Genomic DNA, 14,659 nt, shown 5'->3' on the forward strand with positions numbered 1-14,659 from the left:
ATCCTATTGGTCCTTACACTGTGGAATATGATTTTTAATTGTAATATTAGATAATTTGCTCCTAGTGTGCCGAAATTTAAGACTCATGCTAATGCTATGCTGGCCAGGGCACCTAAGAAACCTTCCCTTCCTACCTCCCTGTGCTGCCTCCTCTCCCCTCATAATCAATCACTGACCTTACTGTATCTGTGTTTAGTACGAATTTTTCCATAACACTGTAATGCCCGGCCAGTGTAGTTCAGTGGTTGAGCATCAACCTATGAACCAGGAGGTCATGGTTCGATTCCCTGTCAGGGCACATTCCCGGGTTGCGAGCTCAATCCCCAGTTGGGGGCATGTAGGAGGCAGCCAATCAATGATTCTTTCTCATCATTATGTTTCTATCTCTCCCTTTCTCTCTGAAATCAATAGAAAAAGTATATTTGCATATACAAAAGGCTAATATGCAAAGTGTTCCCTCAGGAGTTCCACCGGGAGTTCGCTCACTTGCTATAACATGTGCTGACCACTGGGGGGGCGGCACAGAATGAAGGAAGGCCCTGGCCAACAGCGGAATGCCCTGATCGATCCTAATCACGGGCCAGGCCTAGAGCTCCTACCCATGCATGAATTTTGTGCACTGGGCCTCTAGTATATATATAACACTCTATGGAGCCTTTTGAATATGGCAGGTGAACTAATTTCCTCTTTCCTTTACTTAGTCCTGGATATAAGCCATTTTTGAACATCATTAAGCCACAACTACAGAAGCTCAGTGAGATAACAGAAGAGCAGGTCCATCCTGAAGCTTTCCAGCCAGTAACTGTGGGTAAGACTCCTGAACAGACTAGTCCTCGGGCAGAGGAGAGCAGGGGCTCCTCAGGCCATGGAAGCATCCCCCAGGGCGAGGTCGGAGGTAGCGGTATGGTCAGCGGGAAAGAGGAGAACACAACCTGCGCAGAGGAGGAGGAAACTTTCCAGGATGGGACTTACGACTGCTGTGTGTCCTAACGACGGTGAGGTGCCGTCACCACGGCAGTATTAATTAGCAGCAGCGTGCGTGCACTGTGACCTCATTGGATGATTTAACCAGGGATCTCAGCTCAGAGACTCTGGTAAGGTATTACATTTTAACTAACTCTTCTCTAAGAAATCTCCTTGACTCCAGAAAAATATATCAGAATAAATCCTCTTTCATTTAAAAAAAAAATTTAAAGCTTTGGTGGAAAGTAATAAAGAATACTGTACAGATGTACATGAGAATATTTTGGTTTTATTCTTAAGATTGGTAGGTCTTAAACCATAGGGATTGTTTTGCCCCAGATGAGCTTGCTTTTTCACTACATATAGCTTCTTACGTTTTCTGGTTCAGCGTGTGTCCAGACTGCTTTTTTAAAAATAAATGCTCATGTGCTTGCTGTAGCTTGTCAGGTACCTGAGCTACCTGGAATGCCCTAGATTGAGAGCACTGGACTCTGACTGGGCCTCCTGAGCAGATGTCTGCCCTGGCACAGCACATGCCAGTCCTGAATGATGGGAGCGCTATACCTGTGAGGCAGTGTGCCAGCTGCATTCCTGCTGGACCGGAGGTCGGACGGGTTCTTGTCTAATTATGTGTTAGATACCACTAAACTATTTTGTATCAAGAATTTTATCTTTTTGTGAATACTCTTGTATAAATATACTCAAAGGCACTGTTCATATTTTTAGGGCTTGTATTATAATTTGTAAGGTTTTATGCTGGATTCTGCATGGCCATTTATAGTCACTCTTGGAATAAAGACAGGACTTGCTCTTCTTTCCAAATATGAGCAGTCTTCATAGAGGAAGACAGGTTTATTTTATTGGCTTGGTCATAAAATAACAGAAATGGTTACACCAATCATGAAATGAAACAGGTTTTGTGCAAATTAATGTAGTTTCTTATTTATTGCTTTTGTAAATTGAGTAAAAATGGAGTTTTATGTAAATATACTGAATCCTGTATTATCACGGCTAACTAAAAATTAGTATGTAAAGAATGCATTCTTCATTGTAATTTTTAAAATATTTTATGTATTTCTAGATATGACTTAATTTTAGTTTTCATACATTATGAAAACTGCATACTCCTTAATTGCTTCAGATTAAACACATACCCTGTGTATGTACTTCTAATTACCTTATAACAGTATTAATTTAGATAGCTTGTTTGTATTGTGCAATTTGAACAAAGGAATGCAATGTTATTTTTTACAAAAACAAACTTGTTTATTTTTATAATAACAATGTATTTCATGTGGACCAAATTCATACCACTATGTAAAACAGCCTCTCTCCTCTTAGTGCAATTAGAGTTTAGAAATAAAACTTGGTCCTCTATCCTTGTTTTTAAAAGTAAGTGGCTAGATTTAGTTGTCCTAGCCAAGTTTCCTTTGATGGGAAACTCAAGACTATTTTGAAATTGCTTAGTTCAGAATTCATCAAACTGTTTTAAATTATTGGGTTTGGTAATTTACTATCATTTACTTTTTACAAGTGCAATAATTTCACATACAGAAACTCCTGAATGGGTGGAATATGTGATTATTGGTACCTGACCTGGTCCTTCTGGTGCTACTTTTATTTAAGCCTTTGTTTTAAACCACCTTTCCCTGAATCTTAAGATAGAACTGTTTCCCAGGTGAGTACATCATGAGCTCAGCAAGAAACTAAACTGAAATTTCTTCTGCCCTAGTCCACTAGGAGAAGACCTAGCATTACTTTTGTGCTTGGTGTGAATATTCCATCAATAAAAATGATTTACCATTTAAACAGCTGTCATTTTTTCAAATGTCCTAATGTGCTGCTGGGTTCATCTTGCACTGTCCCAAGCAGGCGTCAATAAGAGCTATATTCCTAGGGTTAATGCCATAAATGAGTCCTCTAGAAAATACTTGTTTTTCAACTAATAGGAATGGGTGGCCCCAAGGCAAAAAAAAAAAAAAAAAAAAATTTATAGGAAATTTATCTGATAATTTGTTAATACAATTTAATATTTAAAAACTCAATCTTTTTTTGCCTTGTTTGGTTCAGGTATCAACTGTTTAAGCCATATTTTTAACCAGTGAATTTAAATATTCAGTATAACTATTCGAGGTTTAAATTATTTGCTAATACCAAAACAAGAAGTCATTTGGGGCTATAAAGTCAACCTTTGCTTGAATTAAAGTTGCTGCTACTTCTGTAATGTGTACTTGGTAAAGGGCCATAAAACCATTACATTAACTTTTGTTTGCTCACCATCTCAGGGAAACAGCAAAAAGTATATGTATTAAAAGCCACATAAATATTCTTTTGATCATATAATTCCACCTCTTAGAATTTTTCTTATGAAATAACTTAGAAATTCAGCAGACTTAATATTTATTTATATGCAGAATTATTTAGGATAGGAGCCTCAAGAGTTGGTGGCATCCTAGATGCTTGACAATGCAAGATTGGAAATGATTCATGTTGATGGCATGGAAAATGTTTTAAACTACCATGAAAAATGATACAAAATCATGCATACCATATGATTTCCACCAAGCAAAACTTTATATACAAAAGTGTAGAGGACACTAATAGGTGAGATTAACAATTTGATTACTTTTTCCTGTTGTCCTATATTCCTAAATCTGCTGTGTCTACGGATTTGCCTATTCTGGACATTTCATATAAATGGAATAATGTTATATGTGGCTTTTTTCTGTCTGGCTTCTTTCACTGAGCATGATGTTCATCTTTGTATCAATGCTTCATTCCTTTTCAAGGCTGGATAATACTCCATTTTATAGACATACTATATTTGTTTATCTAGTTATTTAAGGAATTGGGTAGTTTCCACGTTTTGACTGTCATGAATAATGCTACTATGAACATTCATGTACAAGTAGGTTCTGTGTGGACATGTTTTCAGTTCTGTCTAGGAGTGGAAATGCTGAGTCATGTGATGTGAGTTAATTCTTTGAGGAAATGTCTAACCATATTCCCAGAGTGCCTGGGCTATTATTTTTTTAATTCCCATTAGCAGAGGAGGAGGGCTCCAGTCTACACTTGTTGTATTTTTGGTTATAGCCATCTGCGTTAATATAATAAGTGGTGGTATCTCATTATAGATTTGCATCTCCCTTATGACTGTCTTTTCATGATTATTAGCCATTTGTGTATCTTTGGATAAAAAAGTTCACATCCTTTGCTCACTTCATATTTGGGTCATTTATCTTTCTTTTGTTGATTTGCAAGAGTTTTTCTATCTTTTGGATACTAGATGCTTATCAGATACAGGTTTCATTCCCCCACTATCCAAGAGTAGCGTGTTCCTGCTTTTTGAAAGTTTGTGCTGTGGCACTCGGCTTTTTTTGAAAGACCTACGTTAGTATGGTAACAGCTTTTTTCAAAAAAGTGAAAATCCTCTCTTTCAGTTAGCAACAGCAGGTACTAATGCCAATGTTTTCTTCTAAGGGTTTCGTGATTTTAGTTTCCACATGTTAGTCTTTGATCTATTTGAGTTCATTTTATTTATGTCCTGAGGGGGTCTAACTTTGTTCTTTTATATGTGACGATTCAGTGTCCCAGACCATTTACTTAAGTTTTTCTCCCATTGTCAAAACTCAGTAGACTGTGAGTGTATGGGTCTATTTCTGGCTGATTGCATTACACTGATCTGTGTCTGTTTCTGCTAGTACCACACTGTCTTGATTACTGTTGCTACTTTGTAGGAAGTTTTGAAAGTGTGAATCCTAAGTTTTTCTCAAGAATGTTTTGGCTGTTCTGGGTCCCTTGCAGGATCAGCTTGTCAAGTTATGTGTGTGCACACAAAAAGCAGCTGGGATTTGATATGACCTCAATCTATAGATCATTTGGAGAATATTGCCATCTTAATATTAAGTTTGTCGGTCTTAGGACATGTCTTTAATTCCTTTCAGCAGTGTTTTATATAGTTAGCATTATAAAAATCTTGTACTTTTGTAAGCTTATTCTTAAGTATTTTATTGTTTTCCATGCTATTGCAAATAGAATTACTCTTTGTTAGTATGTTGAAATTAGATCCTACAACACTGCTGGATTCATTAGTTAACTGTAATAGTTTTTGTGGCTTCCATAGGGTTTTCTTTAAAGATCATGTCATCTGCAGCTAATCTGGATGCCTCTTGCTAGAACCTCCAGCACAGTATTCAACAGAAATGAGTAGTGTACATCTTTGTCTTCTTTCTGAACTTAGGTGGAAAGCATTATATTCAGTCTTTAACCACAAATTACTTTATTAGGTTGAGGAAGTTCCCATCTATTAGTTTATTTTTCATCATGAAAAGGTGTTAGGCTTTGTCAATATTTACCAAATAATTGGTCATCTATTGAGATGATTATATGGTAGTTGTCCTTTATTTTATGAATATGGTATATTGCATTGATTTTTCAGGTATTAAACCAACTTTGCATTCTTGGGATAAATGAAAGTATCAACATGTTATATTTTTACAAATCAAATAATGTAGTAGTATCAAAAATATATATTGATGTACTTCCAAATTGGCTAGGCTTTTTAAATAAAGAGGTATTAAGTGCATTTTTGCTCTATTGGCCATAAATTTCTGTAAACTGTATTAGGAATGTCATTCTGCTATTATTACACCTTGTACTGGACTGTTTTGAGTAGTGATGTCCTTTTCTTGTGTGGAGATTAGAATGAGCTCTATCCAACAAAATACCATTTTCATTAGCCCTTCAGTGATTTCCTTTGCCAATAGATATGATTTAAAACTGCTAAATATGCTGAAACTCAACATTTACCAAGTAGCTGGTCATTAATTTCTGTGAAATTCAGATGCACAGCCAAAAGGATACCAGTTGAAGTAAAACTAACATTTCCATCTTGAGTTCTTTGCTCACATGCCCCATTAAAACAGCAGTTATAACCACAGGAACCATCGAGGCCAGTGGTCACCAACCTCACAGACCACCGGTTCGTGACCGCTTGTCTAGGCCTTCTAACAGCTATTAAAAAGAACAAGACTTTAAAAAACTTCAAATATGAGGATACAGAATACAATAAAGATATATTTTTCTATTTTAATATACTAACTAGTATATTAAAGTTTATTTCAGTAACATTGTAAGGCAACAATTAATTCTCAAGTGAAACCAGTGAAAAGTAATGGACAGACATAATCATTTTTTCTGTAGCTTCCTGAGTCAGCAAGCTGGGTTATGGCCCCCTCAGCAACATTTTAAGAATCCTAGCATGCTGTAAACAGATACTTCATGCATCAATAATTTTTTTTCAGGACAACACAGTAAATTTTAAGAAATAATTCCTTCGAAATCACAATTATTTACACTTTCCCTGAATGTGCTACTTACATTTAAATTCTGTAGGAAATCATGTATTTTAGAATTTGCAAACACTTTTTTTAAAAGGTTATTCAAATGATCAGATACTTAAAAACAAAATTCTTTCATTTCAGAGGGGTTCTAACAGTGGTGTGCTTATTAATAGAGCCACGAATATTGGAATTATTTAACCATTTCTGCCATTAAATCAACATCCCAGAAGATTAAGCATGCCCAGAGATTTGTTACCAATCTTGCATAATGTGGAAGCTTTATAATACTAAAGAAAGCCTAAAAACATAATTGTTTACATATAAAGGTACAATTCAAGGGCAAAAAGAGAACCGTGATTGTTACTGAAAAAAGGAGTAACAACATCCTTCCCAAAGGAAACTAATCACAAGTAACACATTTGGGGTTTTGCCTTTTTTACCTAAAAATAATTTCAGATTACTCACAAAAATATGCTTGTACAGTCATCCCTTAGAACCACCCTCTTGGATACCCAAATCCATAGATGCTTAAGTCCCATATATAAAATAGCATAGTGTTTGCATATAGCCTACGTACATCCTCCCATATACTTTAAATCATCTCTACATTACTTATACTGGTAATACCTAATGTAAGCAGCAGTTATACTGTATTTTTTAAGGGTAAGGAAAAAAGTCTACATGTTTACTACTGACACAACCACTGTAGGCCTAGCTAGTCCATGTCAACAATAATGTAACTTTTTTTCCTGCATATTTTCCATCTGTGGAACCTTCAAATATGGAGGACTGACTGTATTTTAAAATTCATTGAGCTATTAAGTTTCTAACTTTTCCTCCACAACTGTGATTTCATACAAGCTATAAACACTTAATTACCGCCTGACAGATAAATGTGGCAGGAGTCAGGCACTTGAGGCTAGAAATATGTGGTTTCTACAAAGTCAAAAAAAAGCAATGGCTCTAGTGCCCATGCATGTCACAGCCAGCATGTCATCACTCAGCTCTGGCTGCAGCCCTGTTTGTGGGCCCAGTGAGTTTTAAAGAGCCACAAATTAGGCAGGCAATATGAGGAGCATGATCAGAAATCCCATCGTGTTTCAAGAATTTCCTCCCGTGATGCACACTTACTATAATCTTTCTGTTCAAATGGGTCCAAGTGCCAATTCTTATTGTAGCTTTTCTTTAAAATGTTTTGTGTGTGTGGGGGGGGGGGGGGGAGCCTATGCTTAGTAAATGCAGAATTAGTCCAACTTTTTACATCTCTCAACGGGAAAAAGAAAGCTAGCAAAATTTGCCAGGGATCTCACCAAGCCCTTCCACTGCTGGCGCCAGGAACCCAGGGGCACTGCTGTGATATGCTCACAGCCACCTTCTTCAAAACAAAAAGCACCTCTTAAGTCCTAGGGTTGCCATTATGCAGGGTCTGAACCCCAGCAGCTACAGGGAAGCCGTTCTGCTGGACACTAAGTTACTGAGAAACCAATCTGTTCAGCTGGTTAGAAAACAGACAAAAATAAGGACCCCATGCATCAATAAAATTATGCCCTTAAGGATTAACCTTGGAAAATTCCCTTCTACAAAACAAAGAGAATAAGTATGTATAAAATGCTCAGTCACTATTACCCACCCTCCCTCCCCAGAACAGACGCCATGGCAACCCGGCTCTGGGGCAGGAAGTGAAAGTCCTGTACTTGCACAAACAACTGATATTCTGGACCAAGAGAACCTGTGAAAACAGGAGGGGGTAGACCATCGATAAGGTGGGGAGGGGGTAGACCATCGATAAGGTGGGGAGGGGGGACAGATATTCCAGAGGGAAATGAGCATTGCAACAAGGATTGCACTGACCACTCCTCAGAAGGCGAGGAACCACCAGCTGAACACCGGCTTCCACACCAGGGGTCCTGGGCTCCAGCGCACACCCTAGAAGCTGCCCGCAGACACTTCTCCCAGCACAGGCTGGGGCCTCAAAAGCCCAAAGGTGCTTCCCGTCCTTTTGTAATAGTTTCCTAGTGACCTACAGTAGGCCTCCAGGGGAATCATTACTCCAGTGACTGGCAATTTACCCACATCCATGACACAACAATGGTCTTGGGCTTTCATTGGAAATGCCATTTGTCTCATTAACAATGGTCTTGTAGTACTTTCAGCATCTTTCATGACTCTCCGGGGACAGCTGTTGGTCTGTTGGCTTTTGTCCGTAAGGTCATGTAAAATGACATGTTAGTGTAGTGGTAGTACCCACGTGTGCTTAAGTGCCAGAAAGCTGGCATTTTCAAGTTTTAAAAAGGCCATGTGTCACTACCCCACAGCACAACCACTACCGTGCTTGGCCCCGAGAGGGCTAGCCCACAAAACTTGCTAAAATTCATTGCCTTACATTACAAATATCCATGTAGCTTAAGGAGAGACCATGTCACCTGAAGCATCCCACAGGGCATTGGCTCAGCCCATTCACAAGGTTAAAACGCGTAGAGGTCGTAGGTGCACACCCAGGCAGACGGGAAGGTCCAGTCCGGGAACTTCTCTTTCAGGGCGTCCAGCTGGGGGGACCGCTTGTCTTCCCCAGAGAAGTAGTGGGCAGCGATGGCCACGGTGACGGCTCCCTCGGGCTGCTCTTCCAGGACCTGGCAGAGAAAAGCTGTTAGTTTTCTAGCTCTGTGAAGGCAGCATACTGAGCCCGAGTATTTGATACTTGCCAACTGCCACCGGGGAACCTGACCAGTGACACCAGCAGTGCTGGGAGATCCCACCTGTACTTCTATCCAGAACTGCCACGCAGAGGCTTGGAGTCCATGGGAGTAAAATACAAAGTAGTCCCCTCCTTTACTTGTGACCGGGGTGCCATTGCCGAGAGACCACTGAGAAAGTGTTGAGCCTTTGTGGGGTCGAACATACAATGACATATGGCTTGGTCCTGTAACATAAGAGGAAGAAAGGTCCGTTATAACTATCTTTAAAACAGCATCTGCAAGAAAAGCAGTTAAGCCACCATCAAACCAGACTATGAAGTTCATGCCTTTTATCACTTTAAAGACACTCACTGCAAACCGAATGGAGGTTTGCCAGTCTGTGCAGATCAATAAGGTAAGTAATGTGGTGCAGCAGAAACCTGGGCTCAAGTCTCAGTCCTGTCGTTGAAACATTCTAGCACTCACGAGAGCCTTTCTTCAGAAATCTAGAGAATACGCGTCATCAAACCAAGTTTTAACTGCAGCAGCCATAGCAAAAGAACTCTCACTGAGGGTTTTACTAAAACAGAGACCGGGGTGGGAAACCACTGTGTAAGTGCTGCATGTAGCAAACCAGAGAGGGGAGAGCGAAGTCCAGTAAGCACACACCCACCCCCCGACACTCAGAAATATAAACCTTCCTAAGTGCCAGGTAATTAAAGAGCAAAGAAGACATCAAAGGAAAAGGAGTATTACACACGTAATTACAAAACACTGACAAAGACGGAAAGCATCAGTCATAAAATGTGACTAGATCTAACACGGCCACTAAAAGAAAAGTTTTCAGCTTGGCTTACAAAGCCAGACCAATCATATACTATATTCAAGGAATATTCTTAGAGATTCAGAAAGGGTGAAAATAAAGGTATGAACAAAGGTATTATAGGCAAGTGGACACAATGTTACAAAGAGCTCTTTGATGTCAGGAGAAAATAGAATTCAAGACAAAAAGCATTAAAAGTAAAGGTACTTTGATACTCAAAGCTGCAAGTTCACATAAAAACTGTTAATTCTGTACACAAAATAGCAACTATTTAATGAAGCAAAACTACACAAGGGATGCAAAATGTATATATAGAAATATATATAAGACTATAATATTTCACTCTAAGACACCAATTGAACAAAAAATTATATAAAAGACCTAAACAAAATGATCAGTGAAATAGACCATATGAAATCTGTATCAAATTTTACATGCTGATAATACGGATATATATCATCTTGGGTGAGCATAAAATATTCATAAGAGTAAAATATTAGATCATTAAAATAGCAAAATTCTATAAAATTGAGGTTACAAATGACACTGATCATAAATCAAAGCTTGAAATTATCAACAAAACAGCCTTCTACCTGGAAATTAAGGGTGTCCTATTTAAAAGACTCATGGGTAAAAGGAAATAGAATAATTATAGAAATTTTTCTAAATAATGAAAATAACTACATATATCAGAAACTACTGGATACAGGTAAATCAATGATGAGAAGAATTCATAGCAATAAACACTGTTTTCAATAAAATGGGTAAAAGGACAAAATAAAAAGAAAGCACAAGTTAGGAAATATTATAGATAAAAGCAGAAATCAATGAACTGGAGAAGAGAACAAAACAGATCCACCTTAAACAAAAGTCTGTTACTATTTTAAATTAACAAGACAACCACTAGCTAACTTGATTAGGAAAGAGGCGTGGGGGGGAGGGAAGTGGAGCAAAAACAAGTATGCAGAAAGAGAAATAAAAATAAACAGAAGTTTTTAAATCACATGACTGCTTTGAAGACCTCTACACTAATAACTCTGAAAACCCAGATGAAATGGAGATTTTTCTAGAAAAATATAGGCGACCAAAAATGAACACAGCCATAAAGCTTAAGTTGACCAATTACCCTAGAAAAATTAAGAAGCTACTCCACAAAAAAAGACACCAGTGGTTTCACAGAGGAATTCAAGCCAACTTTTCAACCAAGTGGTTCCAATGCTCCATAAACTTCCAAAGCATTGAAAATAAGGAAAATTTACCAACTGTTTTCATGATGTGTCACATTTATGATGTTTTTACATTTATAATGCATAACACTGGTACTTAAACCCGATAGAATGTAAAACACACACACGGACCAATATAATTCATGAGATATGATGCAAAATTTCTAAAGAAAATATTAGCAAACATCCAAGATCACATTAAGAAAATAACAGGCCACAACCTGATGGAATATATCATATCAAAATATCCAAGGAAGAAAAGACCTATGATCATCTTTACAGATGGCTAAAAAAAAAAAGGCCTTTCACAAAATTTAAAATAACTCCCTATTTTAAAAAAGATTTCAAGAAGTGCCAACTGATGAATGCTTAACATGATAAAAAATCATCTATCCTGGGAAAACACTACAGACTTTGTATAAGAACAAGGCAAGAATGCCACCATCTCACAGCTGTTCTACACAATGCTGGAAGTATTAACCACTTAGAATTGGTAAAGGAGAAATACTGCATTTGCAGATGATATGCAGTAGTCAACAAGCTATGCCTGAGGTCTGCTTTTGTATAGCTCTCAGGCTAAAAATGGTTTATGTTTTTGGGGTTTTTTATTTATTAATCTATTCTTTTTCAATTCTCACCTGAGGATTTTTTAAAATTAAATTTAGAGAGAGAAGCATCGGTTGCATCCCGAACACACCCCAACCAGGGACTGAACCCACAGCCTTGGTATATGCTGACCGGGAACTGAACCTGCAACCTTTTTGGTGTACAGGACGATGCTCCAACCAACTGAACCACTCCGTCAGGCTTACAATTACGGCAAAGCCTAAAATATTTACTATCTGGCCCTTTAAAGTTTGGCAATTCCTGGTATACCTGGAGAACCCTTAAGTTTCAAGAGTAAAAAAAATAAAAGATCCAATGAGGTAGCAAGATAAAAAATTGACATACAGAAGTCAATTGTCTTCACACATACAAATTATAACCAGTTAAAAGACATACAGGTAGAGAAAAACCCAATTATAATAGCAACGAAACCTAGATAAGAAAAATTCTATTAACACTTTTGAGAGACAAAAAAGTAGGTTTGAACAAATAAAAGGACATTCCAGGTTCATGGATAAGGAAACTCAAAGTAACTGCAAAACAATGAAAAAAACTACAAAGGATCTTAACTCTCCCAATCATTACCTATAAGCTTCTATAATTTAAAGTGTGGTAACTGGTACACAGACAGACCTACATATAAACAGTCAAGAAAAAGTTTCTGATTTCTTGACATCTGTAATCACAAAACATAGGGTGGGTAATGTACAGCTTGCCTGCCAGGAACGTGCCTTTACTGGAATTCTCCAAATTGTGCATAAAGGATGGAGGAAGGTTTGGGTATTTTTTAGTGCTGCCTGTTAAATTTTCTTTAAAAAAATCATCAACTACAGTTGCTTTTAAAAACATTAAGCTACTGGTCACTATTATAAACCTAAGGAAAAAACATTCATGCTTAAAATTTTAAAGAACTACAGACAAGAAGGGAACTGCCGTATGACTTACCTGATGCTTCAAAGGTCAGCTTTACAGAATCCCAGGGGGTCTGCTCTTTGGATATAAGTCTGAAATGAACAGGTTCTCTGGGAGAAACTTCTGAGGCAGGAAGATACCAGTTTTTCCTATTTGGAAAGGAATTCAATATTCACTATTTCAAAAATATTTAGGATGCTTGTGTTCAGAATATTTGAAACAGATTTTGGGGCATGAAAATAAACTCTGATGAATATAATCCTATATAATGAAAGGCTAATATGCAAATTGTCCTCTCCACTGGGAGTTTGACCAGGGGGCGGGGGCGGCCAGCCAACCTCCTGTGTCCCCTCCCCCTGATCTGGGCAGGCCAGCCAGACCCCACCTGTGCACGAATTCGTGCACCAGGCCTCTAGTAATAAATAATGCCAATTCTGCTGAAGCCCAGGTTATTGCAGAATAAAACCTTCCCAAAGTTAAGAATAGAGGATTGTAGGTGATCTTGATTCCACTACCCAAACTATTTCTTCTCATCTAATCCTCCACTGCCAAACACTAGAACTTTCCCAGAAATGGCCCTGGCCAGTGCAGTGCAATGGTTAGTGTTGTAGATTGGATTCCTGGTCAAGGGCACATACCTCAGTTATGGGTTTGCTCCCTGTCCCAGGTTGGGATATGTGCAGAAGGCAACCCATCGATGTGTTTCTCTCACATCAATGTTTCCCCATCCCTCCCATTCTCTGAAAAGCAATGGAAAAAAAATATCCTCAGGTGAGGATTAACAACATAATTTTTCCCCAGAAATGAAATACGTGATTTGAACTTGATGCTTAACTGCTGTCCAGTAGCTCAGTGAAGGAGGCCGCCCTTTCTAACTACTGAGATTTCTAGAGGACTTTCTAAATTTGAAAAAAAAGCAAACCCACTCTTCTGAGTGCTTCATCCCACTAAACAGAACCGTTGCAGTGACAGGAAAAGCAGTGTGAACGGACCTGACTTCGGTGTAAATAATAACGTGTGGATACAGTGATAGGACCTGAGAACAAACCCACCCCCAACTGAAGCAGAGGAGCAGTGAACCCACCTGATGAGAAAGTGCACTGGGAGGTACCACGGGAAACCGCAGAGGGGGGCCCTCTCCTCGCAGTGCGCTCGGATGGTGTCGTTGATCTCCGGGACGTGGGGGGTGATGTGAGACATTCCAGTGTAATCAAACCCATTGATCCATATTCCAGAGTCCCGTTTAACTACTTTTCCATCCAAGTCATGAAATGTCCTTGTCATGTGCTGAAGAGAACAAGACTAATGAGAAAACTACTGTTTCAATTCCTTCACCCATATCCCCACCGCAGACAAAACCAGAAATGAGGTGGCTGTGGAGCAGCACCAGGCACCTTGCACACTGCCGGAGGGAGTGTGTGCTGGCACGATCACCTTAGGAACCGGTTTAGCATTGCCTAACAAAGGGAACACGCGCCTACCCTTCAAGCCAGCAATCCCACTCCTGAATACGCACCTTAGAGAAGCCTTTGCCCTGCCCACCTTAGCAAAACCCGGAAACAACCCAGATGCCTATTAACAGTAAAGTGAGCAAACTGGGGAGTCATCCTACAACAGAAGTCGGCTCAGCAAGGAAAAACAACGCACGACAGCGACACAAATCAACATGGAAGATTCTCACATGCTCTGGGGCAGAAGAATGTTTATGGAATGGCTTTACCTGTAAGAAATTCAAAAGCAGGCAGAACTATGTGTTGTAGTTTCGGGATTTATACATGCGTGGTAAAATAAAGAAAACTAAGGTAATGATTAGCTCCACACTTCAAGATGCTGGGTGAGTACTTTAGGGGCTGGGAAGAGGGAGAGATGGAGAAAGAGTTGGATCAGTAAGGGTCAACTGGGTTTTCTTAAGGACTGTTTATGTTCTTTCTTTTAAATTCAAAGATGGGTTGTTTTATTATTTCTTACAAATACATTTTGACTTTTTTTCGCTTTTTTCTTACAAATATATTTATATATTTAAATTTCATATAAATTCTGAAAACCATGGACACTAGAACTCCTTTTAGATAAGGACCTATGTAGTACACACACATCTACCTTTCAGTGTTA

General features: G+C 38.6%; 2 protein-coding genes across 16 annotated transcripts in view; one reads left to right on the forward strand and one right to left on the reverse strand.

Annotated features, from left to right (window-relative positions):
- RIC1 (RIC1 homolog, RAB6A GEF complex partner 1) overlaps positions 1-2,772 on the forward strand; it is a 120,582-nt gene extending 117,810 nt beyond the window's left edge. For 12 of the 13 annotated variants that reach the window (XM_036331081.1, XM_036331080.1, XM_036331086.1 and 9 more), the window contains one exon: positions 702-2,772. In XM_036331081.1, the coding sequence (XP_036186974.1) occupies positions 702-990 (289 nt within the window). In that variant the 3' untranslated portion in view covers positions 991-2,772. The remainder of the gene's footprint in view (positions 1-701) is intronic. The other variant, XR_004971303.1, reaches the window with a different exon arrangement.
- A 3,265-nt stretch (positions 2,773-6,037) lies between these two features.
- The window catches only part of ERMP1 (endoplasmic reticulum metallopeptidase 1), a 33,444-nt gene continuing 24,822 nt past the window's right edge, over positions 6,038-14,659 (reverse strand). For all 3 annotated transcript variants that reach the window (XM_036331094.1, XM_036331093.1, XM_036331092.1), the window contains 4 exons: positions 13,632-13,834; positions 12,581-12,696; positions 9,062-9,225; positions 6,038-8,935 (listed from right to left, as the gene is read on the reverse strand). In XM_036331094.1, coding sequence (XP_036186987.1) covers positions 8,771-8,935; positions 9,062-9,225; positions 12,581-12,696; positions 13,632-13,834 — 648 coding nt within the window. In that variant the 3' untranslated portion in view covers positions 6,038-8,770. The remainder of the gene's footprint in view (positions 8,936-9,061; positions 9,226-12,580; positions 12,697-13,631; positions 13,835-14,659) is intronic.

The sequence above is a fragment of the Myotis myotis genome, unplaced genomic scaffold (assembly GCF_014108235.1).
Source record: "Myotis myotis isolate mMyoMyo1 unplaced genomic scaffold, mMyoMyo1.p scaffold_m19_p_12, whole genome shotgun sequence".
Classification (NCBI taxonomy): domain Eukaryota; kingdom Metazoa; phylum Chordata; class Mammalia; order Chiroptera; family Vespertilionidae; genus Myotis; species Myotis myotis.